Here is a 27,302-nt window from a genome sequence, read left to right on the forward strand (position 1 = left end):
ACGTTTGACTTCTTGAGATGTTCAGGGATGCAGCACACGTACTATAAGCTAACACAACATCGCTATGGCAAAAATGTTGAGCTGAGAGTTTATGAGCACAATTAACACATTAAGATTGTAAAATGAAAACTCTATATTTCATTTTTTGCTTGAACTGCTTGTAATGTTGCCAAATCAGCTGCTTTAGTCCAGCTCCAGTAGCTGCTCAGTTTAAGCTACAGGCTCCATAGTGGGCTGTATTAGAGATTAGATGTGAAGTTAAAGTTATATTGTGTTACCTAATCATAGCAAATTACAAGCAACATGAGAAAGTTCATTGTAAACCAGCATATTAAAGGTATAGTATCAACATTAAGAATCAACAGCTACATTAGACTATATTTTGTTTCATTAACTATATGAGTAGCCATCTTTCCCTCTAGCTGGGCTTTGGTACAGACAACCTTTTTATGACGTGTTTAATTTGTGCTTTTACAATAATCAGTGAGTACAGAGGTACAAAAATGACAAGCAAAGACAGAGAGAAATCAATTTGAAACTATCACCTCATTTAATGTAGGTTTAATATATTATTTTAGCTGAAAGTCAACATATAAATAAATAGTTAAATGATTAATTAACCTTTAATGGAGCCATTGAAGTCAAATAAGTCAAATATGGAACATTAATACCAGTTTATGGAAGAATGGAGGGATGAAGAAGGAACAAAATGCACTTCCTTCAGTGACTGAATAAAAAACAAAAAGTGCTGGAGCCTATCCCAGCAGTCATTGGGCGGAAGGCAGGATACACCCTGGACAGGTCACCAGTCCATCGCAGGGCAACGCTTTCATAATAGACTTACTAATAGCACTCCGCAGAGCCAGCCTTCAGCCAGTGTTGCTGAAGTTTAACAAAGGACTCTGAATATTGTTTCTCTATCTTGCTGAAAAATTAAATTGGAGCAGTTTTATTTCAGTTGATAATGCTTTACACAAAATTCTCTGGTTTGTATTTGGTTATTTTAGTTGGATATCGTGCCTATGGTTTGCTGGTCACGCTTTTTGGTGATCTTTTTGTATATTTACAGCTTTTCAATTGAATGTTTCTTTCTGTCTTGCTCACACTGCCAGTTGGGCTTGTTTGGTGTGTCAGGTGGAGATTCACAAACGTTTTGACAATCGCGCTTTGAAAGTCGCTAAAAAGTAGCGACTACTCTTTCTGGAAAATTAGTTCAATTATAGCAGCTACAAATTCTGGGAAAGTAGCTATCCCAACCCTGAAGCCCTTACAGCTGATGCGTCCCTCAAGACCATCCAGCATTCAATACAGCTTGTTGATTTCTCACCTGAGAAAAACAAATGAAGAGTTAATCACTTGCAGCAAGGATAGAGCCATTTTGCTGAAATACAAAATTGTTGTTGACTTATGTGGATTCTTTATAATCATAGCAAGTAGCAAAAAGCTGAGGAGTTGCCAGGAGGGTGAGCATCCTCTTTAAAGCCACTGCAGTGGCAAAAAACTAAAACACATCAATTTAATTATTTCGTTTAGGCAGAATAATAACAGTATGCACCCCACACGTATATCTACCCCTCACTGAAGTACCAGTATCCCCACTGAATGGATTCCTGAACCCCCCCCCTCTTCTGAGCTAGTTATATGAAATATCAACCATAGGCCAGCATGATAGACCCCAACTAGCTAAACTACATTAGTGTGGTGTTTTGTGCAGAGAGATGATGGAACGTTACTCAGTTCACATGTAAAACATTTTCTCTAACAAAACTAATTAAAACAACCTGATCACAGAATTCAGCTGTTCAAATGCTCCCTCTCGCTGAATTCTCCTCTGTAAACCAAGTTCAACCAAAACAAACCAAATATAACAGAAACAGGGCAATTGATATATTAACTAATAGATATTAATATAAAAGGAACTTACTTTGTCCAGTGTTGCACAGGAGGGAACGGCAGGCTTAAAGGAAAATGCTAATACCGTCTTCAGTCTTGCCAGCATTCGACAGCTAGTTATTAAAAAGGTGCTAAAAGGACAAAAAGGTGTCGTCTCCTACAAAATAATAATCCAGACAGCTCGAAATACAGATGAGTTTTGTATTTCCTCACGAGCAAAATGATATACCATACTATACTAAACATGGAGGTGGATGAAAATCACAGGCAATTGCCACCAGCTACTACTATGCTAGCTTCATATCACGCAGCTCCTGTAAAGCATTAGTTTTACAGGAAATCGCTGTTTTTAAGGCTAATGTGATCATACTGTCAAACATGGCTGCTAAATTGTAGCCATTTTTAGAGATGGACACTGTGAAAACTGCTTTTTATTTTTTAGCCACTTGGGTAGTTTTGGTGAGTTTTTGTCCAGCTCTGTTACTCTCACAAGCACAAAATTGCCAAATAGGCCAGACTCTGTAGTTTTTAACAGCAAAGGTAGATTTAATATATAATAATTTGTCAAACAATCCACCTACCAGATTCAGCCATGGATCTAGGCTCTAAAAAAAAAAAAAAAAAAAATGATTGCAGAAATATATAAATATACATAAATAGTGGATTTATTTAGTGCTACAGTAAGCTATTGTTATTCTGTCAGACATTAAAAATTGTGTATATAAGTGTATATAAAAATTCCTACTGCAGTGCCCTCCATTAGAAATGGAACAGCTAAATTAAAACAGCTATTTGTACTGTATACTCAAGATTACGCTCTTCAGATTACAAAAAATAATCTGTGGTGAAATATTGCTGTGTATTTTGGTGCTTATATATGTAGGGGAGCAGGGTGCAACACATTTTGGTTTTCCCAATGTGAAAGTGTTTAAGCAGGATTAATACTTTTTTATATACAAACAATCTACATTTTCAGAGAGAACTGAAAAAAGGTGCAGAATTGTATGAAAATAACACGACTTCAGCTGTTAAACACAGGGCAAGTCAACAACATGATAATTATTCTAAACACGTCAAAATTCATGATGGACTGCCTCAAAAGGGCACAAGCCATGGCCACACAATCTTGACTTAAACATCACTGAAAATGTGTGTGTGTGTGTGTGTGTGTGTGTGTGTGTGAGAGAGTTTCATAGTGTGTGTGAGAGAATCTGATTGTGTGTGTGTGTGTGTGTGTGTGTGTGTTTGTGTGTGAGAGAGTTTCATAGTGTGTGTGAGAGAATCTGATAGTGTGTGTGTGTGTGTGTGTGTGTGTGTGTGTGTGTGTGTGTGTGAGAGAGAGAGTTTCATAGTGTGTGTGAGAGAATCTGATAGTGTGTGTGTGTGTGTGTGTGTGTGAGAGAGTTTCATAGTGTGTGTGAGAGAATCTGATAGTGTGAGTGTGTGTGTGTGTGTGTGTGTGTGTGTGAGAGTTTCATAGTGTGTGTGAGAGAATCTGATAGTGTGAGTGTGTGTGTGTGTGTGTGTGTGTGTGAGAGAGAGTTTCATTGTGTGTGTGAGAGAATCTGATAGTGTGTGTGTGTGTGTGTGTGTGTGTGTGTGTGTGTGTGTGTGAGAGAGAGAGTTTCATAGTTAGTGTGAGAGAATCTGATAGTGTGTGTGTGTGTGTGTGTGTGTGAGAGAGTTTCATTGTGTGTGTGAGAGAATCTGATAGTGTGTGTGTGTGTGTGTGTGTGTGAGAGAGAGTTTCATTGTGTGTGTGAGAGAATCTGATAGTGTGTGTGTGTGTGTGTGTGTGTGAGAGAGTTTCATAGTGTGTGTGAGAGAATCTGATAGTGTGAGTGTGTGTGTGTGAGTTTCATAGTGTGTGTGAGAGAATCTGATAGTGTGAGTGTGTGTGTGTGTGTGTGTGTGTGAGAGAGAGTTTCATTGTGTGTGTGAGAGAATCTGATAGTGTGTGTGTGTGTGTGTGTGTGTGTGTGTGTGTGTGTGTGTGTGTGTGTGTGAGAGAGAGAGTTTCATAGTTAGTGTGAGAGAATCTGATAGTGTGTGTGTGTGTGTGTGTGTGTGTGTGTGTGTGAGAGAGTTTCATTGTGTGTGTGAGAGAATCTGATAGTGTGTGTGTGTGTGTGTGTGTGTGTGTGAGAGAGTTTCATTGTGTGTGTGAGAGAATCTGATAGTGTGTGTGTGTGTGTGTGTGTGTGTGAGAGAGAGTTTCATAGTTAGTGTGAGAGAATCTGATAGTGTGTGTGTGTGTGTGTGTGTGTGTGAGAGAGAGTTTCATAGTTAGTGTGAGAGAATATGACTGTGTTTTAAAATTTTCTACTGTTCATAAATAAACAATTTATTCACATGTACTTGTTTAAATGTCGACGCTGCCCTCATGACTTTAAATGATGACTACTGTTCAGAAGAAACAACACTGCCACACATGTTTCTGCAGAAAAATGGTGTTTTCTAAAGACGTGAGGTAAGCAGACTGGGCTACTGAATTCTGAAGTATTTTAGCTGATGTCCCATTTGTAGTCTGATATGCATTTTGGTTCACGCTGCCAAATATGAAGATGTGCATTAGCCTTCACTGTCCCAGTACTTGTGAGGGGCACTGCATATGTATAAGACAATTCAGATCAAAATTAGACATACTCTTTTGCAGGATTCTGAAGTCAGGAGAGTCCTCGATGAGCATCCCCTCCCTGTACCAGTCTACTTTGGGTGAGGGCACTCCCTTCACACGGCTTTCCAGTACCACCAGCTGACCCTCAAAAGCGAGAAGATCTTGTAGATTCTGAATGAAAATGAACAATAATCAATAATCTTCAAAATATACTAAAAGTAAACGCCTTTTAATTAAGATTGTATTATGTTTCATATTAACTTTTGCAAATACTGAATAATGTGACATCAACAGCAAACAGGAACCAGATAAAACATTTCATACTAACATTAATAAAATACAGGACAATAAAGTGTGTCTGCATGAAGTCCTATGAGACCGTGACAGGTCTGATGCCTCTGAAGCGGAGGTCTCATCACTAATCTGTTAAAGTTTAATGGAATTTGTAATAATTTGAAAAGACTGTTTTTTTTTTTGTTTGTTTTTTAAATAAAAAATATTGTAGCATGGCCTGTGCTAAGAGGACACTGGAGGCAGGATTCAGAACTGCAGCCATTTCTTTAATTTCATCCAAAACAAACCAAACCAAACACAGCCAGTGGTACGCTGGCCACTTTTCAGTGGGTCCGCTTCACCGAGCTTTTCAGCTCTGTCGGTCTCTTGCTGCTTCTCGTCCCTCCCTCTCTGCTCCGCCCCCGCGTTACCGCCCCCAGCTGGCAGCTCTGCCGCCTGGATCAAACGTGAGGTGTAGTGAAGCAGCTCGCTGTGTAGCCGGGGGCGGGGCCAAGGTGGCGGAGCTCGGGTCTCGCTCCTTGCCGGCGTTGTCCTCCTCCTCCCGCCATCACTCCCATGACTTGCGTCACTCTTGGCCACTCTCCGCCCCCTCCACACTCGCGGCTCTCTCCCCGGCAAGGGTTCGTTACCGCTGAGCGTTCGGGCCCCGACTTCCTGCCGTACTGTATTGTTTTTGAAAAATATATGCCCATTTTGAATTTGATGGCATCAACATGGTCCAAAAAACTTGGGACGGGAGCAACAAAAGGCTTGTAAAATTCTGTACTGCAGAAAAAAAACCTGGTGGTTGATTTTCAACAGGTCAGTCACATAATTTGGTATAAAAAAGAGGCAGGATCTTTCAGAAGTAAAGATGGGCAGGGGTTCGTCACTCTGTGAAAGACTGTGAGCAAATAATGCAACAGTTCAGGAATAATGTTTCTAAACATACAACAGCAAAGAACTTTTGCTTTTTGTCATATACAGTATATAATAACTTAACAGTATCTGCTGGCCGTGATCTTTGGGCCCTCAGGCATCACTGTATTTAAAACAGACATGATTCTGTAGTGGAAATCACTGCATGGGCTCAGGAACACTTCTGAAAACCACTGACTGTGAACACAGTTTGTCGCTGCATTCACTAATGCAAGCTGAAACTCAAACGTGTAGAGTAAAGAACATATTTAAACAGGATCCAGGAATGAGTGAATGATACATATCATGGTTTGGCAACATCTGCTGCCATCCAGATGATGTTTCTTTCAGAGAAGAACTTCAGGAAGCAGCATGGCTCTGCAGTAAAACAGTCTGAGCTTAACTGGCCTGCCTACAGTCCCAAACTGTCACCACTAAAAGCATTATATGCATTATTAAATGAAAAATATGACAAATAAGCCCCCAAATGGTTGAGCAACTGAAATCTTATATCACACAAGAACATGAAAACATTTCACTTTCAAAACTACAGCAGTTGGTCTCCCCAGTTCCCAAAGTGGGAAGTTCCCAAGAAGTGATGAAACACAGTGGTAAACATGCCCCATCCCAATTTCTTTACTGGATTGGTGGCATTAGATTCAAATTCAGCATATACTTTTCAAAAAACAAAAAAAATTCTGTTGAAAAAAGTTTCAACATTTGATATGTTGTCTTTTCACTATTTTTCTTTAAAAATATGGTTTTCTTATTATATTATTGCATTCTGTTTTGATTTACATTCCACACAGCATCCCACCTTTTTTGGAAATGTTTTTTCAGGTGAGGGCCTTTGATCTGGCATGCTTGAGCAGACATTTGTATGCTAGAATAACAGAGATGCGGTACGTGCAGCGAAGATGGGGAGGGGGTACAGCCTTGTACATGTAATGGATATTGATGTGAACAAGGTCCAAAGTCCATAACTCACAAAATCAACACTTAAGCAGCATCGACTTCCTATAAAGTCAACCGTGACAATAACATTGCATCAGGGTGCACAGTCTGTGAGTGTCTGACATCCCCATAGCGTTTGATCAGTGCTTCCCTCACGGTAGTGCAAGATGGAATGTACACCACAAAAATAAGTGCCTTGACAATATTACAGCATTTCTGCATCATTCATTGTTCATAAGAAACACACAAGTCACAAGCGCAGGTCTTTTCCGGACAGTGCTGCTGCACTCTCAGCACAGGTGCAGCAAAGCCCACTAGCTGAATGGCCATGTCTGAAATGCTGTCACACATTTCCATAAAAACAAAGAGAGAAGTTTCTATAAAAATACAAACGCAGCAGCTCCTGAGTTCCCACTGGGATGTCAGCTGTAGCCTGAGGTCTTGGCTCACCTGAAGGTTTGTTCTTCTTGCTCTTAGGGAGTTTGTCATTGCCACTGTAGCCCTTGGCTTGCTTATGGGGGCTTGGACCCAGATTATGTGTACAGCTGCTTGAAAAAATGCTATATAAATAAATTTGACAATCATTTTTCACATCATGATTGAAAGAAAGGTCACAAGCAGGATATTCTAAAATCTGTAGCTTTTCTAAGATTTTTTTATGGGTTAGGGTTAAAAGTGGACTTTTGTTTTCTCTATCTTCCCTGTCACCATCGTGGTCACATAACGACGGTCATGCAATGCAGCTATATCATTTCTGGTAAACATTGCTTTATGCAGTTTGGCTGTTTAAATAAATAAACATTGCTTTAGGCTATTTGACAATTAAAATTAATATTTTTTTTACTGTGTTTAATGCTGATTTGTTCAAGTGCTGGCATCAATAGCTCCCACTCCTCAAAGCAGACACTCCACTCCTTGCAAGTATGCCCATGTGAGCAGGGGCCCTAAAGGGTTTCTGTTTGGGTGGTACGTCACTGCACTCCACACTGGGCCCGCATTATTTTGCACATTGTGCTTCCGTTATGGAAAAGGGTGAGCAGTACCCTACTGGGCTCACCCACAAATATCCTGACCCAGGGCCACTGTGGGTCATTTCACACTGGACCCACATCAGTTAACCCACTGTGGGCCCTTTTTGGATTTGGGCGAGCAGTACACTGTTGGGCTAGTCTACAGATAACCTGACACAATCCAACAGTCGGTCACTCCACATTGGGAATACATCTTTTGTTTTGTCTTTGGGCAGCGATGTTATATATATATATATATATATATGTCCACTCATGTCCTGGAATTGAATTGGATTCACAACCATCAGCCCACTGTGTTTGCACACTGTGGAATTAGACCTCTGCATTTAACCCGTCCGTGCAGTGAAACGCCCACAGACATGCACACTAGTGAACACACACACTAGGGGGCAGTGAGCACACTTGCCCGGAGCGGTGGGCATCCCTATCCACAGCGCCCGCGGAGCAGTTGGGGGAAGATGCTTTGCTCAAGGGCACTTCACTCACGGACTGTCAGCCAAGGGAATCGAACCGCGGTCACAGGGCTGGTTCCCTGACCGCCAGTCACCAGCCCTTGTTACTGTGGTATTTCACTGTACAGATGGATAAAACTTCTCTGTTGTGGGACTAATAGGGGCCACTTAACTAACTCAAAGTGTGTGTGTGTGTGTTTTATAATTTAATCAGAAACCTAAAAATCTTCATATGATACTTAAATGGTGCCCATTCCTTTAAGAACCTCTCACATGACTTAAATAAATAACTGATGGTTGTAGCTGCACATTGATGATTTAAAGAGACAAAAGGCAACTGGAGAAGATAAAAGGACGAGAGTTGTTTATTTCATTCTATGATTAGCCTATTTTAGGTTTAGCTAGCATTAGAATGAGAATTTGATTATTTAACTTTAAACAGAAAGAATTCCTGTTTAAATAGGACAAAAACAGTTTTGGTGAGTATCTCCAAAGGCCTTAATGACCTGCTATAATATTTTAACGTTACTCGTCTTTTTCTAGTTATGATATCTTTTAGCTCTGAAGCTAAATGTCTGTACGTAGTGTCATGCCAATTTGCTAGACGTCCATTATCTTGTTCAATCTACTACTTTATGTAGATATTATATGCTTTTCCAGCTGTTTTGTTATGTGCAGCTCCTGTGCCTGGATTCACAAAAGTTTCTTAAGAAATAAAATCTTCTTAAATATTTTTTTTTCTTAACTTCCTTCTTAAGAAAGAAGTTAGGAATAAAGTATAAAAATTCTGCAAATAACATCATAAGAACTTTTTTTTCTTAACTATCTTCTTTTCTTAAGAATAATTCTAAGAATGCAATTCACATTTCTGTTCTTCACTTGGATGTCAAAGACACTTTCATGAACAGTCCCTAAAGTCTCGTGTGTGTTTGTCCATTATTCTGAGTTCCTTATATGTTCATGTAACATGACTTGCTAGTCGACCAGACTTATTTCTGTCTCTTAGACTTCTATAGTTTTTTTATTAGTTTAACTGAATGGTTCTGTTTAATGTTTAGGCTCACCTCATTCTCACACTCGTAACCCTCGTTATTATTGTTTTCCTGTCCAGTCAACCAAGGGAGGATATTTACTCCTTTTGAGTTATGATCCTATCCTCTTGCTCTTAGGGGAGTTTTCCTTGCAACTGTCACCTTGGCTTGGTCATCAGGGACTGTATAAATATCTGCTGTAAATGTGTTTTTCTTGTCTTATAAGATTGCCATGTTTTGAGATATAAGGTTTTGGGTTTTGTTCCAACACTAAAAGATTTATATTAAGATAACTGAATAACAGCCATGCAATGTGACATTTTTACAGGGGTTCCCAAACTTTTTTGTCTTGAGGAGGTTAATGTGCAATATTTGTGGTGGGCCAAAAAGACAAAACAATATACACATAAATAAGGTAGATTTTAAAATAGTAGACTATAGTTTGACATTTTCACAGTATAATAACCTAATCAACATATCATGGTTTCACAGTATCACCGCATTAAGCAATCACAAAACTGAAGAAGATGGTGAAAATTAAAGGACATTATAAAAACGTGATCACCACTCACATGCGTTTAATTCACCAAATTATATTGAATATGTCTTTAACCTTTAAATAGATTTTTTTATGAGTCTTTGTACATCCCAGTGTAAGAACGTAACAAAAAAGAACGATTTGATCTCCTACTATTATTACTATAAATAGTATCCTCAATTATAAACAGTTTTTAAAGATATTTGCTGTCTGTGTTGGTTAAGGCTAACTATAGGGAACTGTAGATGAATCCTGCAAAAGTTAATTTGATACCTTTTTTTTTTAGCATGATTTTTTCAGAAATCTCCCAGCCAGTTGATATCACATTGTTATTATGAACCAAAAAAGCAAGATTGACAAAAAACTCTCTCCCCATGTGGCTGTCAACTTATCAGATATGAAAATCTGAAACAAAATTTCAAGTTTAGTCTGTTACACTGTTACAGGAAGTTTCTAAAATTCACATTCAATACCTTTGTAAAAACAGGTGCAGCCATTATAGGTCTTCCATCTTTGCCTTGTGGATAGCCATTTTCTTTTTCACTCTAAAAAAAGAATATACAATAGAAATAAATGAATAAATGAATGAATAAATAAATAACATCTCTATCGTGATAGGAAAACACAAAATTTCACATTAGTGCTGTTTGCTATTTAAGCTCTTACAATGCTGTTAGTGAACAAGGATTTAGTTTCAGGTCATTAAACCAACTTAATCTCTGAAAATCCATTTTACTGTGGTCTGACAACAGCATGCATTCCCAGCTCAGACAGAGGGAAGAGCAGGTATGGCGTTCTCCTCAAGAAACCTACCATGTCAGCTTACTACAGACATAACTTACTGTCTTGGAGTGCCTATCAGTTATTTGCCTGTACATATACTATATCCAAAGTTGGAAAAAAATATAACATTTACACAGTTTTCCACAAATCATCACAAAGTTATAGGCAATTGACCAAGACATGTTTATAGTCTAAATGTTCTTTAGAACTGGAGCAGTGAGACTAACAATGCAAACCAACACTAGAACTCAAGGGTCATTCAGATAGTTCTATAAAAAGAAATCATCAAACTATATACTACAATTTTCTTGTTTTTTTCCTTCACATCCACCTGTAACATCCTGTATTGTGCCTCATTCAAAAAGCCCTCGGAGCTGAAACACGGCTTAGTGATATGTAAACATTTTACATTTTCTTATCCAGAGCGACTTACAAGAAGTGCTTTGTCAGTCTAGAGAAAGTCTCTTTGCTAGTTACCAATAGCTTAGAGAAAAAGACAGTCCTGAGCTCAGATACTGCTAGAAACAAGTTGTCACTGCAGACACCAAGAGAAAAAGAACCAGAGTTGAGCGCAGAACTCTGTGCAATTCAAATGCAATACAATAACAATAAGATACAATACAATAAATAAAATAAGTGCAGCTTATAATTCAATGCTCATTTAACCTTGGACCATATAGACTGGGTAATGAAACCATTACATTGTTTACATACTACAACAAACTCTTTTTTTTTTAAATCAGGGGAAATGAGTTTTTTCATTATATGGATAGACTTGTCAATGTGGTTTAGGACACAGTATGACGTACTGTGCTTTGTGAACTCCAGCGCTGGTGTTCTGGGAAATGGATGCCCATCAAGGTTTTGTTCATTTTAGCTGATACTAATTCATACTGTGTTGTAAACCATATCAGTAAGTCTGTGCAACCTTAATGAAGACTTGGATACAGTTTGAAGTGGTTGAGAGATGTTTCAGGGACATATGTTAGCAGAAACAATCTGGGCTATTTGGGTGATTATTAAGTTCTAGTGTTTGTCACCAACATTATCTGCCGATTCCAGAATGAGTGGAAAATTGGATAAATTTGAAAGTATCAGTGGAATCGTGCTCTCTGGACAGATTGAGCACCATTGAATTCATTTGCTGGACCACTGTTTAAGATCCAGAAATAATTGTCTAAAACCAATACCCAACTTTACTAATGCTGTTGGGGCTGTACACAGTCAATTCCTAACAGTGATGTTCCAACATCTAGTGTAAAGCCTTCACAGAGGAATAAAGGCTGTTACTGCAGCAGAAAAGGAGACAATGTCATTAATACCCTTGGAATCTCTATCTTACCTCAGTAAAAATGTGTTGAATTGTAGACAGAGAATTGGAAGTTTCTTGACTAAGGGTAGGTGTTGGCATAATGACAGATTGGCCATTGGATGCTGTGGAAATCAACTGAGATGTTGGTAGAGGTGGTGGTTCCTTTACAGGTTCTGTAGAACATTTTACTTGACCAAGTTGTGTGTCTCCTCCAGCAGCTGTGGGAGAAGAGGCTGGAGGATTGGGCAGAGTTGAAACGTTTTCTGGTGGTGCTAACTGGTTGAAACAAGGGGACGTTGAGTTGTCATCATTCAGAGATGTAGTGGGGGCCTCTAGAAGTGTAGTGACATTGGGCTGTGAAGCTCTTTTGTGCATTCTGAGGATAGAAATGTCTAAATCAGCGCTTATGCCTGGTATATGTATTGTGCAACTTCTTGAATTACCAACATGTTCAAACCAAAAATAGAACAGTTTTGTCCCAGTAGATGTAATTTTGTATACAAACATTTTGAATAAAATAAGATGTTAAAATAAATAAAATGTTCCATGAATATTACCAGGGCAGGAGGTGGGTGCATGGGGATTAGGAGAATATTTGGATATTTGCATATTATGCCAAACCTACTTTGGAAACTAGGTCTAGTTAGTTATTCTAGTTAGTTAGATGTTAGTTCTAGTTAATTAGAATAGGGGATTCTTTACTGAAGTAAAACATATAGGCTATGCATTATAATACAGGCATGGAACTCTATTAAGACTCACTGTGATTCAAAATACTGCTCTCCGTCAGAATCAGAAGATGTGACACCTACAGAAAAATATTAACAATAACAAACAAGAAGTAATATTTTTTTGTAATAGTGATATTGTCACTGTCCAAATTAAAAAACAACTTTAGAGAGTAGGTAAAAATGTTATTTACTTTTAATGTAAGGTTTTATACTATGCAATTTAGAAGCATTTCTATTGGTCCACTAAATTTTCTACACTTTGTAAATGGCACAAAATTAAAGGGCAAACAATGTAAAAGGGCAGATGCTATGCTTAAATCATGTAGAAAAATAAAAAATCGACAAAAATGGAGATGGTAACATTACTTACCCTCAATATAAATTTCTGCTGATGTGGAATCCGTGCCACAAAAGTTAGAGGCAAAGCAGGAGTAGCGTCCTGTGTCTTCTTCAAAAGCCTCCGTAATAATCAGTGAATGCAGCTCACCATTATTGATAATCTGAATATCAGGGCTGTTTTCCAATTCTTTACCTTCACAAAACCACCTGAAAAACACAGTCAAGGACATAAGTAGATGTAAAAGTACACAACTTGTGTCCTAATGCAAAGAGCTGTGTATATATTCAATGTGCACATACAGTCTCCGCTGTCAGCATCCCTTGATTTTAAAGGAGACAGAGAGGAAACTTGATTTTATATCAAGATGACAAGAAGAAAAGATTAATGTGATTTATAATGTTATTTTATCATTATTTTGCATTAGTCGCAGGGGCTTCAGGCACAAATACCACTCAGCTGGCTAGTGTTTCAATTGGAAATATGACAAAAGTCACTTCTGCATTTAAATCTGTAGAAAAAACATAAGTAAATATAGCTGCAGACATCATAGAGGTCCAGGTTACTCACAGCTTTCATAGGGCACACAGTTATCACAGCCCATACCTTCCACATTTACCTTTACAGGAGCTTTTACTGTTTAAAAACATTTTTAATAAGCAACATATATCTCTTGTGACTTTCCAACACAGAGCCTAGGTAAGAGTCAACCCTCAGATTTAAAGACAGGCATTTTATCAGAAAGTTACAGGCTTGTACTGCTGCAGAAACATTGAGACAACATTTGTGAACAATTTTTGTGACGAAAGTTGATATTTGATATTCTTCATCTCAACTGAGATGGACTTCAAACCGTACACCTCAGGGTTGGGAGGGCAACAGCTTATATGGTGAGCCACACATGGCTCAAACTAATGTGGCATTTAAACGTAGAGAGCAAATCGGGTTCAAGCTCCATTTTAACATTTTAATCCCATCTTTCAGTGATTTTATTACTGGGACATATTATTAGGAATTGTAGTAATAAATTAGTAAAGTGTTTTCAGTTTATCTTTTTCTATATTTTTCCCAAGTTTCATCATGACAGGGTAAATCGGCAGAGAAATAAAGTTTTCTGAAAGACTTGTATTTGGAAATGTGTCAGTCTCCATGCACTACATGACATGAATAAAATTTTATTTCTTCAAATCAAAAGTAATTGAACATAAGCTTTTTTTTTAGAACAGCGCCCCCTGACAGCCAATTAATATGAAATTTCATATGCTGTTAAAGAACGCCAACATGTACATACCATTCAAATTTTATGAAGAAGTTTCATGAAGATTGGCCAAAGTTAAGCCAGTTGAAACCCTGCTTAAAACAGATGTAATCCAATTCAGTTGTCCTTAAAGTACTTCACAGATACAGCTTGCAAAGTCTCAGTTCAATCAGACATGCAGCAGCTGAGAAACAGTTATTGTGGGTTATAATGCCCTCTATTGACTGGGTTTTTTCAAAGTCACGTGACATACAAGGCAGTAAAATTTTATGAGGATTGATCAAAGCGCTGTTGATCAATATACATTCTGTGAACTGAGCTTTGCCCATATGGCACATGGGACCATAAAGCAGTGGCCTTTGAGCATGATACATGCTTAAATTCATATGTACGGATTCACTGAACTTTGTAGAACACTCTAAAAATTGTCACTGTATGTCGAAAATACAGGGCTAATGGTATAATTTGTGATATAGCTGTATTTGCAAAGTTTAACGCTTTCATATGCATCTCCTCTCCTGCTGCAAAGAACTATGCACTTTTAAAGCACCCTTGTGACAGCAAAGTTGTGTGATCATAGGTAAAAATATGTATATGTAATACATCATGCATAATATGTGTAATATGCATGTATACCTGATGTTCATGAATAGCGCCCCTCAGAGGGCAAACCATTCAGGTTTTGTGGTGGTTGATCAATGTTAAGCTTTTCAAATGCCTGGTGAAAGCTGATTGCCTGATGGTGGACATACATTTCAATGTACCAAGTTGTCCTTAAAAATTCACTGCATAATTTCTCTAGAATATGGTGCTCACAAAATTTCTGCTTGATTGGATGTTCTACACACGCCAAAAGTAAGAAGCTATCTCAGAATCAAATCATGAATCTACTCATAAATATGTTTCTAATTTTTTAGATGAGCAATTCTTGAGATACAGAGTTTTCAAATAAATATGAATTATTTGAGAAGGGTTAATCAGCATTTTTTTTGTTTTTTTGTTTATTGTTGTTTTGCCCTTTTGTTGCACTGTCTTTAGTACCACACAAGATGACAGCAAATAAACAGTAAAACAATAAAATGTAGCAAAAGATGAAAGGGGTTTGAATGTTTGGAGCAAGGAATTGATGTCTCTCGTGTCAAATGTTTAAATAGACATCACTGCATACTTAAATAGAAAGAAAAACTGAATAAACTGAATGCTTATATATTTAAATGTCAAAACTCAAACATGGATACACTTTGCATCATGAAGGAGATCAGACTATACTAGTATGCATGTAAACAGGAATATAAAGGGGTTTTTTGTGTGCATCTTTTGTATTTATTTAGTTTTTTGTATATGTCTTAGTTCATCCAGATTCTTAGACTAAAAATGTTGTTGGGCTACATGAAATGTAGTTAATAAGTCCTGAAATGAACTGGGATGGAGCCAGCATGGACCTAAAGCTGGTGTCAGTAAATAGCAGATGGGAGTACGTAAGTGTAGTCTCCCCAGAGCAGGAGACTCCACGATAGCACACTATTGGCCTCTCGAATGTCCTGAAGTATAATGTGCAAGACCAAACTAAATGTACACTAAATACACCATTTCCCCAATACATCAAGGGCTTTTTAGACTAAGGGCTCTTTTCCAACAGAGAGTGCAGTACAGCACAGCTATAATTCAGTGACCCGTAATGAAACCAGCCACTGCCAATGTGCGAGTTGAAGATAAATCTTTGTCAAATAAATAGAAGAACATGATGAAGACAGAGTTCAGTAAAATGTTCAGAAAAATTCAGTAAAAAAACATATTTAAAAACTTAAACTTAATTCAATTAATCTAGCAAGAAAGAGTAGAATTGAGAATGTTATATGTTATATAACTTTGCCATCAGAAGGTATGTGGCCACTTAGCCTGTTGTCTTCTCCTAAGCCATTTTATCCAAGGCCATTTAAATGTTTTGCCTGATGTATGAGAGCTTATACATGCGTTTTTCTGATGTGTGAAACCTGACATTGTAGTCTGAGGACATCCAAAAATGTATGTTTTAACATAGGCAGATTTTTGTACAGGCATAATATCGGTTTGTGGTCTCAATAATGTGAACAAAGAAATAAAGTCAAAGATAATTCAGAGTGGTAATTCCTCATAACATCATTACCATCACACAGCTGCAAGAAATGTGCAAGAAATGTCCTAATGGTCCTGAAAATGCACACAATCACACAGAAGGGACTTGCCAGTGCGTGCACTTTAATCAGCCCTATACCAAATCATCTCATAAGCACACTGCACCAACTACCTAATATAAACAATACATAAACAGAAAACTTGCAATAAATGTAGCGTGCAGTTTCACCCACTATTTTGTCCTGCAAAAGAGTATAGAGCATGTGGAAAACTGAATAGCTTTCAGAAAGTTTACAAATCACAGAACAAGCATAGAGTGCAGCCAACAGCAATGAAGGAGTAATCCATCACTCAGTGACCCTGCTGGAAAGAATGACACCTCATCAGATAATCACTGTGTGTACACTGCCTGCATGTTGCAAAAGCCTACACAACCAGACATTCAGGTTGACATCTTCAACACACCAGTGTGAACCTAGTGGACAGAACCATCTATGAAAACATCATGGTGGACTGTGCCGCTCAAAGGCTATAGTTGTGTCTGGGTCAACAGAGGCATTACCACTGAGAGGCATACTTACAGCAATGGTAAGCTCCAAGATTTACAGTGTTCCTACAAGATTATATGTCACTAATGGCAACTTCTCAATTACTAGACTGCTACAGAGCTAAGATTGCTCAAAATAAAAAACTCACTGTCCACTGCTTCAGATCCTGCAAACTCAGCCCTCGTCAGCCAACTCCTGGATGACTACAAAAAGCTGGAGAAACACCGGGTAATAGAAAAAGCCTCTGGACAACCTACTTATATTGGTGAATCCTAAGTCAAAGAATTCAGAGTTTTGAATTTGTGTGAAGGTACACCTACCTAAGTTTGCAATAAAGTGGTACATCACACTTATAATTGATGACCTTATTTATGACCTGGATTGTGCTGTTGTGTTTCATACACTAGACATCAGTGGTAGTTACCATCTGGCTTCACAATGCAGGATTGTGGAGATGCGCTACACTTTTTAATCTCATGTTTATCAAGCGTTTCAAGACACTACACAGAGTGTGTTGGAGGTATCTGTCAGGTCAGTAACATCAGCAACAATATTTATGTGCGCATAAAACCACAAGACAACTACAACAAGCTGTCTTCCAAAGGCTCAGAGAGAAGAACCTTGGAGTTAAAGCAGTGTTTCCAGAGTTTAAGCTCAGACCCAAGCATCATTATGTTGAGCACTACCCAGAACTGACAAAGTGTTTAGGGCCTCTGGTTCACCTATGGACCATGAGGTTCAAGGGAAAACCCCGTTTTTTAAGAGGGTGATCCATGACACACAGAATGTTAAGAACGTCTTGAAAAGTCTTGCAACCAGGCATCAATACATGATGGCGTAACATCTCAGTGCACCATTATATTTCAGACCCCACATACATGCCTCAAGAGTCACCTCTGTCCAAGTTTCTACTCTGCCTCAAGTGGCAAAAGACTTCATAGAGACCAAGATGGATAGCGAAAACATCTACAGTACATCAAAGGTTTCTGTAAATGGCACAGAATTCGCAATTGGAATGTTTGTTTCTGCAGGGCAGACAGGGGGACTTCCAAAGTTCGGCAGGATTGATCATATACTGCTTGTGAACAACTCTGTTTCCTTTCTTTGCAGAAACTACGAGTGCTGGTACAGGGAGCATTTAAGATCATTTAAGCTAAGATACTCAGACAACATCTCTCCAGACTTAAACGATACAGTAAGTCTCACAGCATACACTATCGATGGACATTTGCTGTTAACACAGAAAAGATTTATTTTGATCAGAGCATTAAACATAAGATAAGATAAGATAAGATAAGATAAGATAAGATAAGATAAGATAAGATAAGATAAGATAATCCTTTATTAGTCCCACAGCGGGAAAATTCACAGTATTACAGCAGCAGCAGAGTAACAGGAGTAAAACACTCAGTAATATAAACAGGAAACAGTATAAACATTATAAACATTATAAATAATAAAAATTAAAGTTAAATCTCTAGACTATTTACAACAGAATAAGAATAAGAATAAAATGAGTTGCATAAGATCTGTATTGCACTTATGAACATATTGCACAATGAAAAATATTTGCATTCTGAATGTGTGTATATTGTATGCGTGTATATTGTGTGTGTGTGTGTGTGTGTGTGTGTGTGTGTGTGTGTGTGTGAGTGTGTATGTGTGTGGTCTACTGGGAGCAGTGCTGGTTGAACATCCTCACAGCAGCAGGAAGGAAGGACCTGCGATAGCGCTCCCTCACACACTTGGGGTGAAGGAGCCGGTCACTGAAGGAGCTGCCCAGTGCTGCCAGAGTCTCACGCATGGGGTGGGAGTCGTTCTCCAGCATGGATGCTAGCTTGTTCAGCATCCTCCTTTCTCCCACCACCTGCACTGGGTCTAGAGGAGTCCCTAGGACTGAGCCGGCCCTCCTGACCAGTTTGTCCAGTTTCTTCCTGTCTGCAGTGGAGATGCTGCCGCATCCAGTGCGTTAGGTGATGGTCCACCCCTGCCTGTTCCAGCTTGTCCTTCAGGAGCCCAGGCTGTATGGTGTTGAAAGCACTGGAGAAATCAAAGAACGTGATTCTCACAGTGCGCCCAGGCTTCTCCACGTGAGAAAGAGCTCCATGCAGCAGGTAGATGATGGCATCATCCACCCCGATGCCAGGCTGGTAGGCAAACTGAAGTGGGTCCATAGATGAGCTCACCATAGGGTGGAGTTGTCTAAGGACCAGCCTCTCCAATGTCTTCATCAGGTGTGATGTCAGTGCCACCGGCCTGTAGCTGCTGAGGTCCTTTGGGTGCTGCGTTTTCAGGAATGGCACCACACAAGATGTTTTCCACAGTTGAGGTACTCTCCCCAGCTTAAGTTAAGTGAAACTTTTTTAATCCCACAACTGGGGAAATCCGCATTTAACCCATTTGTGAAGTGAAACACCACATACACTCTAGTGAATACACACACACTAGAAGGCAATGAGCACATTTGCCTGCAGAGGTGGGCAGCCCTATCTGCAGCGCCCGGAGAGCAATTGGGGGTTAGGTGTCTTGCTCAAGGACACCTCAGTCATGGACTGTCGCTGCTAGGGATTGAACCAGCAACCTTCCGGTCACAGGGCCAGTTCCCTAACCTCCAGCCCACGACTGCCCCCTAAGCTTCAGACTTGTATTGAAAATGTGCTCCACTATCCCACACAGCTGATCTGCGCAGGACTTGAGGAGCCTGGCACTGATGCCATCCGGCCCTGTAGCCTTCCTCGCCTTGATCTTCCTGAGCTCATTTCTCACCTGGGCCATTGTGAAGGTCATACTGGAGCAGTGGGGCTGCTGAGTGTTGGAATGTGTGAACTGAGGGTTACGGCAGCCAGCAGAAGAACCAGTGGGGGGTGGGTGTGAGCTGAAAGTTGTACATGATCAGGTCAAGATGGCTTGTTTTGCTTTTTTATTTTATTTATTTAATTAATTCATTTATTAGTTAATTAGTTAATTAATTGTTTTAAGCACAGCACTAATTAATTCACAAATGTGATGCTTTTTGATTGTTGTTCATAAATGAATCACTGCCATTTCAGGGGACAGATTCACATTAGAAACAGATACAGGTCTTTTACAGTTATGAATGTGAAGTGTAAAAAAAAATCAGAACTGATCAGTGAGGCTTGTAATGTGAACATAGCCATTAGTGGTATAATGGATCACAAAACTCATGTAACGGATGTAAAAATCATGTAAATCTCGTTTTTTGAGTCACAGAACGGATAATTTTTGGGATCAGCAAAAACAATGAAAATAAATAATAAAAGTAGTTTTAGCTTCCAGTTTGAAAGTATTTTGTGTTGCTGTTTAGTTTGTAATAGTGACTATTTTGACATGATGGCCTGTTTTATGTTGAGAACTTATTTTCACACATGGCACAGTGTTTACAAACCGTAGCGGATTTATCCTCATGTTCCATTCATGTCTCAGACAGCTGCTCTTTCATGGCAACTCTACACCGAGACTGAGGGAATTTTTACTGTAAAAAGTAGCAGCTGCAGTAAAACTGTATTCCACACTGTTATGGTTAAACTTTGGCAATCCGCAGTTCATGTGCGCCCCGAACCGTGGGGGAGATTGAGCTGTATGGATCACGGATTATGTTTTATCCATTACACCAATAAGAGCCATACAGGAACAATATGGAGAATAATGGTCACATAAATTCCCATCAGCTCATTAATGTATTTCTCTTCTATTTAACAACAGGAAATGGCAAGTCACACCTTCATATTTCATCTCCACCTCCACAGACATTGTTAGGAAGATGACTCTGTGTTCACACCCAGATTCTGTGGATGAGCTTAAAATGATGATCAAAGAAAAATTTAATTGGTCTGTCACTAATAAATATCTGCAGGGTGTGCAACGGGAGTCATAGATGGAGAAGAAGTGATACAGGTCACTGAATGTGTGGAAATTCGGTCACAAAGCAGATGTTAATGATTGGCAAAAAGGAGGGGTCGCATTTCGGCATGCCAAAGGCCATAGTGTGAAGAAAATAGATAATTTTGCATGCGTATGTTTCACGGATTGTGTATAAAAATCACTTTGCTTACAGGCAGGTCAAAGTAGGTCCTTCACAATGTTATTCCTCATTTTTTGTCCGGTAAGCGGTAATGTAAATAATAATACGAGAGATTTCACTCTGTCATACAGATGGGGATCCAAACAGTGCACACAAACCCTAACACACACACTGTGAGTTTAAAACAGAGCAGTACGACTAGACAAGTGTAGGTAGGCAGGTAGAGTACAGGAGTGGTTTGAGACATGGAATTAGAGCAGCCAGTTACAGGAAGCATGAAGGGATCTGCAGAGATGTGAAGTTTAATTTGACTTTCAGGAGAAACACTTCCACAGGACTGATGGCATTTTTGTAAGATGGGAGTCTGCATGGGATGGATATCTCCAGTGTTTTAGCTGCTGCTTATAACCTTGATGATTGTGAAGGACAGAAAACACAGGTGCTAAATTCACAAAAATAAACGCAGGCACTCCAAACATTAGAGGTACCAGATTTTGTACAAATTAAGAACTGGTGTGCAACCTTTCTGGCCAATCAGTGTATATCTACATCAAAATGAATCAGAATTGTTAGTGTGATGTGATAGAAAACACACTGTAGAAATCTCAGACCAATTTTAAGTTTGCTGAATTGCTACAATGGTGAAATGATCAAATTTGGGTTAGAAAGTCTGTTCTATTTTGTTACATATTGATTGACAAATGAAGGAAATTACATTTTTGGATTATGACTGATGGCTCTCTGTGACTGAGTCCTGAAATGTTACTAATGCATTTTGTAGCAGTCGGCTTTTGTAAATTTGGAATAACAGAGCTAACAGTTCTCTCTTCTGGTCTTCAGGTGATGCAGTCTGATGAACCAGACATCAGTGACATGTCAGGTGGTCTCCTCTCAATCAGTGCAAGTTCAACAGATGCCACATTGTTCTGCCCAGAGAGGACTGCAGTTGTGCTTGAGGGTAACATGGTTATCGAACGCTCCATATTGGCTTATGTTCAACATAATGTTTTAATACGTTAGTATTGAAGTGGTGTGTTTGCACTTTCTGGATGTGGTAAAGATTTGGGTTGAAGTTGATGTTTGAATCAATCAATGCTACATTTTATCAGGTTCAAAAAAGAATTTAACTGTCATGCAACTTTGAGTTGAAATTAATGAAAGTTGCCAATTGCAGGGGAATTTTCATCTTTGTTGAATGTGAAAACTTCAATGTACATAAAGTGAAAAATAAATAGGAAATTGTTTACTGAGAAATTCAATGTGTGTAGGGTAATAATGTTTAGGCTATCTGTACTTGATTTTAATGTGTACTGTGAACTCAAAATGTGTGGTAATAATGACTTAAAAAAGAATGTTTCTATAACTTATAAAATTTAGTTAGTTTCAATAAAAAATACCTAGTAGGAGCTACGCAATAAATAATGTTTCTTTAACTTATAAAAGTAAGTTATTGTCACTAAAACATACCGAGTAAAAGCTACTTAATACAGAATGTTTCCTGAACTTGAAAAATATGCTCTTGTCTAAGAGTCTATTTAAAATCTTGAGTATGATCATCATGCCACAGTGTAAGATTTCTGCCTTATTCTTTTACTTTCAGTGGAGCTACCTTTGTCTCATTTCAACAAAAATCAAACCACATTGATAGCCGCAACATTTTATGTCCATTTTACTGGTTTAAATGTCTCACTACATGCTAATGCCCTAGCACAGGCTAAAAATACAATATTAACAAAACACAAACTTATTTTGCTCTGCTTTAAGCTTTAGCTCAGCTTATTTACTTTTCTCGCATCTCCGGCAGGATGCTTTTCTACAAAAGTAGAATGTTTTCTAGTGAAATATGTCTCGACGTTCAACTTTTTGGTGGTTGACAATTTCTTGTTACAGAACAAACACATCAGGAAACCAGCTGGAGTGCACATAAATGCAAATGAGTCTTTCCATTGGTCTCTAAATTCTTGATGTTTAACTTAAATCTTTTTCCTCTTTGCCATTCCATTAGGCTCCAAGCAAAATTGTTGTCTGTGTTGCATGTCATTCTTCAGGGTTAAGGGTGGGTGAATTAGCAGTTATACATTAATTCTGGCATTTAAGACCATTTATTGTTAAAACTGCTAGAACTGTGTGTTACAAAGCTTAGCAAAGCTTTATTTTACTATTTATTTGATCTATTTTTGTGCATTGTGTCCAGAAGAGGGCAAACCCATACAACAAGAGTGTTGCATCAGATTCAGTTCAACCTTAAATTATGTTCCTCTTTATAAATTAAGTCCCCAGGATTGCACATATTTAAAGAGAAGAAATCAGCATCCAGCAACATTGCAAATACAGCATGCAAAGGAAGGTGTAAAAATTTCTGTAAGAACTCAGATTGCATTAGTGAAAATGAATTCTTATTTGTTGCTTGATCACACGTTGTGGTGTTTTATATATATATATACTTTTACAGTGTATTATTATACTTCAGTATCTGAAGAGTAAAACATCCCTGTGATAGACAGCTCTGTTTGACAGATCATGTTTCTTATTTTTATTCTAATTTTTTATCTCCTTCTTTTAAATTTGATTAACTTCTTTTAAATATATTGTTTTAATTATGTTTTAATTTTTTTTAAATTTACATAAATTTTATTTTATTTACATTAATTACATTTTTCTGTATTTTTTCATTTGTAAAGCACTTTGAATGACCATTGTGTATGAAAGGTGCTATATAAATAAACTTGCCTTGCCTTGCCTTGCCTTGCCTTTCCGTCTTACCCAAAGCTTAGGAAGTGCACTTTATAATTATCAATGACATACATCAATTAAATCTAAAGACACAGATTTAATTTGATTTTGAATGCTTGCACTATTTGTAAAGAAATCAAATCATTTTTGTCTCATGCAAGCTATCTAAAATCTTCTGAAAACTGTTTTAATTGGCAAAAGACAAAATACAAATTACCTGACTTGGATATAAACTAAAAATATGGGAATGTATTGAAAATTAAGAGATAGAATTTGGGGTTAATAATATTACAATTTTGGCTAAATATTGGACATATAAAATTAATTGGATTAAATCCTTAAAATCCAAGTGTGGTAAGATGCCTTTACACTAATCTTACACTAATAGCATATTTTGAAAAAATTATGATTTGTCGTTTTTTTAAAAATGAATTAATTAATCAAGTAGTTGATTTTGTTCCTTTTTATCAGTGATTTTCTCTTGGATATAAAAGCTAACAACAACTTTTCACAATATCAACCACAGTGTCTAAATTCAGAACTAAATATACTGAATACTGGCAGGTTTGTGTTATCCAGCAACAGCATAATTCACCTTTTTACTTTTATCTTCATTAGTGTGGGAACAAAATGGTGCAGTATCTGTACCCAGAGAAACAGAAGAAGACTTTCCACTTTGCCTTAGCTTAGAAGTGTGAATTGTCAGTATTTTTGTCTGTGTGTGTGTGTGTGTGTGTCTGTGTGTGTGTGTGTGTGTGTGTGTGTGTGTGTGTGTGTGTGTGTGTGAGAGAGAGAGAATGTATTTTGAGACGGATTATGTTTATTTACGATGACTATGAATTTAAAATTAGGGATGATCTCACTCTGAAGTCAGACAGGGCTGAGGTAGAATCTAAGGCTCTCTGGTGCCTCTAATGGAAAGGATGTTATTGTTGGTGTTATTTATCGATCACCTGCCTCTGTCATTAAATATATTAATGAAAGTCTGTCCAGGTCACTGAATTTATAAAGAGGATACGCTTAGTTACATTTTAAGTGATGTTAATCTGAATCTTTTTTAAGGAAGATGCTCCTACTGGGGATTTTCTTAATGTTTTTTCCTCTTGTTGATAAATCTACACATTGAATATACGTGATAAATCTACAAGTTCAGCAACACTGAGTGATAACATCTTAACTTACTCTTTGAGCAAAACAAAGAAATGTGGGGTCTTGATTTCAGATTTACCAGATACTGTTTTCAGTACTCTAAGTTTATTAACCTTAAATAAAAAGATACTAAGAAAATAATGCACAAATTAATTATTAGTTAATGTAATATTTCTGAATTTAAAGTCCTGCTTGATTTTGCATATCAAAGGTTTATGAACATTAATAGTTTTCCCATTCGTAATGTTATTATTATGGTTAACTGATGTCATTTCTGTGTTGTTATTATATTTTGTATGCAATTTTGTGTTTTCTATTATGTGATTTCTATGATTTATTAGTATTTAGGTTGAGGCTTTACATAAGCCTATTAGGTTTTTGCCTCTCCCCGCACTGTAAATTATTTGTTATCTTAGTTTTTCATGTGTATTTAAAATTTTGCAATTAAACTAAATTAAGTGTTATTGTGGCACTTATTATTTCCTATTCATAGTATTACCTATTAACTGTGAAACAGCATTAAAAACTGTAACTAATATATTTTGAAGGGCATTGCTTTATCCCTCTCAATAAACCAATCAAGATTAGAGCTAACTGATCCAAATTGTCTGCATGCACTTACTTGGAAACTATTGCAATACAATAAAAGTCACTTTGTCATTTAAGTCACATTAAAATGTATATTGTCTCTGTATTTTGTGTATATTTAATATATTACAGTTTGTTTATCTTATATTTTATTATTATCTGAGACTCACCACAAGTATTTCAATGCATGAATGTCCTGACATGTGCAAATGACAAATAAACTTGAAACTATATGCTACTTTTATATAGTGGTAGCTCAATCAATCAAAAAAGCTCAAATTTTTATAAATTCCACATTTTAATGTGTTAAAGAGGACAAAGAGACAATGTCTCTAAATGTATGAGCAACAATTTGCCTTTTTTCACAGTTTAACTGCTGAGACATAAAACGTCAGCGCATTAGGCACATAAAAAAATTAAGGATTTTACTGCAGAAATTTAAAGTAACATAGCCAAATAATCTGAATCTTGGGTTGAATGAATGTTGCTGTGACCCTAACCCTAACCCTAACCCTAACCCTATGTGGCACTGGATTTACATATTACCTGTTTGTAATGACTGTTAGTACTGTGGTATGGTATATCTAGAATATCACTGATTCAGTACACAACATCTGAACAAAAGTAAATGTTTTAGTTTACTCAGTTTTTTCAGACTAATCCCAAAAAACATGTGATGATAAAAGAGGAGTCAAGCATGCATTGTGAATTTCCCTGCTGTGGGACTAATAAAGGATCATCTTATCTTATGCTCACATTGTCAATTCTAGAGTGTTGCAGAGCCTGGAAGAAATATTATCAACTCACCTTCTGAAAAACTGAGAAAGACTATTTTTTTCATCTGATTAGTTCCTCTAATACAAAAAAGATTTCATAGCAGTATTTAGGCAGCATTTTGGACCCCTGGATCCATCTAGCATTTTGTGTAATCTTTTTGGGTTCTAATTTGAAAGTCTGACTGTGAGTATCTGTTCACACCCCAGCAGCACCTGTTGAGTCCATGTTCCCATTAGATTTAGCCCATACAACCAGAACCCCCACTCAAGCCAAGCAAGGCTTGCAGGAATGGTACATGCCAAACACGCACACACACACACACACAAACACACACACACACACACACACACACACACACACACACAGCTAAAAATAGCATGGCAGCTTTCACAATAACATTTACCAATACAACTCAGACACTTATGAACCTCCCAGCTCAATAAAGACATACCCTAAGCTGAGGCTATGCACCAGACATGTCTTAGATCAATGTGTCATGGGCCAGTAAATTAGAAATGTTTACTTTATGGTAAAAGAAACCCTGCTCAGCCTTGGTATTCTTGGTATTCTTGGTTTCAATTTTTTTTTCAATAAATCTTAATATCACATAGAACCTGGTGAACATGTCTGATATCTGAATAACATCATAGAATTTTAACATATCACAAACAATGGATGTGCTCCCACTTTGCAAATCTACCATGAATGTAAAAGCAGCTGTACATGAAGTAATGCAATCATCTTTAACTACTAAACTGAAAGTAATCAATTACAAATGTTTTAGAGGCAGTTTTTCCAGCACCTCTAAATTCTCCAGTTGAATTTAAAATGTATAACCAACTTTCCTGAGATCACACAGCCTTCAATAGCTGACTCTGTGAAACACATGCCCTGTGGCAGCTGTCTGCTCATGTTACTTGTCACATACACAGACTCACATAAGGCTCAACCAAGAGCTGTGTTTGATGACCTGTAAGGTTAGGAAGAAAAATGTGTAATAATGTCCCAAAAATGTAATAATTTTCAGGAATGGTATAACATTTTACATTAAACTTGGCCAACAATTTTTTTAAAACCCAATGCCATAACTTTCCCAATAATGTAATACAATGTCATACTCATGATGTAATAACATTTATACCAATGATGTAATACCATATTACATTACTGGGAATGTTAGTAATGCATTACAATATACAGAATTTATTGTATTTATAAAGTG

At 37.6% G+C, this 27,302-nt stretch overlaps 1 protein-coding gene across 4 annotated transcripts in view; it reads right to left on the bottom strand.

Annotated features, from left to right (window-relative positions):
• mypn (myopalladin) overlaps positions 1 to 27,302 on the bottom strand; it is a 97,163-nt gene that overhangs the window by 42,700 nt on the left and 27,161 nt on the right. For all 4 annotated transcript variants that reach the window (XM_017722822.2, XM_017722823.2, XM_017722821.2 and 1 more), the window contains exons 4-8: positions 12,904 to 13,079; positions 12,565 to 12,610; positions 11,833 to 12,178; positions 10,181 to 10,252; positions 4,540 to 4,681 (exon numbers count right to left, since the gene is read on the bottom strand). In XM_017722822.2, the coding sequence (XP_017578311.2) occupies positions 4,540 to 4,681; positions 10,181 to 10,252; positions 11,833 to 12,178; positions 12,565 to 12,610; positions 12,904 to 13,079 (782 nt within the window). The remainder of the gene's footprint in view (positions 1 to 4,539; positions 4,682 to 10,180; positions 10,253 to 11,832; positions 12,179 to 12,564; positions 12,611 to 12,903; positions 13,080 to 27,302) is intronic.

Source organism: Pygocentrus nattereri, chromosome 5, assembly GCF_015220715.1.
Source record: "Pygocentrus nattereri isolate fPygNat1 chromosome 5, fPygNat1.pri, whole genome shotgun sequence".
NCBI classification, from domain to species: domain Eukaryota; kingdom Metazoa; phylum Chordata; class Actinopteri; order Characiformes; family Serrasalmidae; genus Pygocentrus; species Pygocentrus nattereri.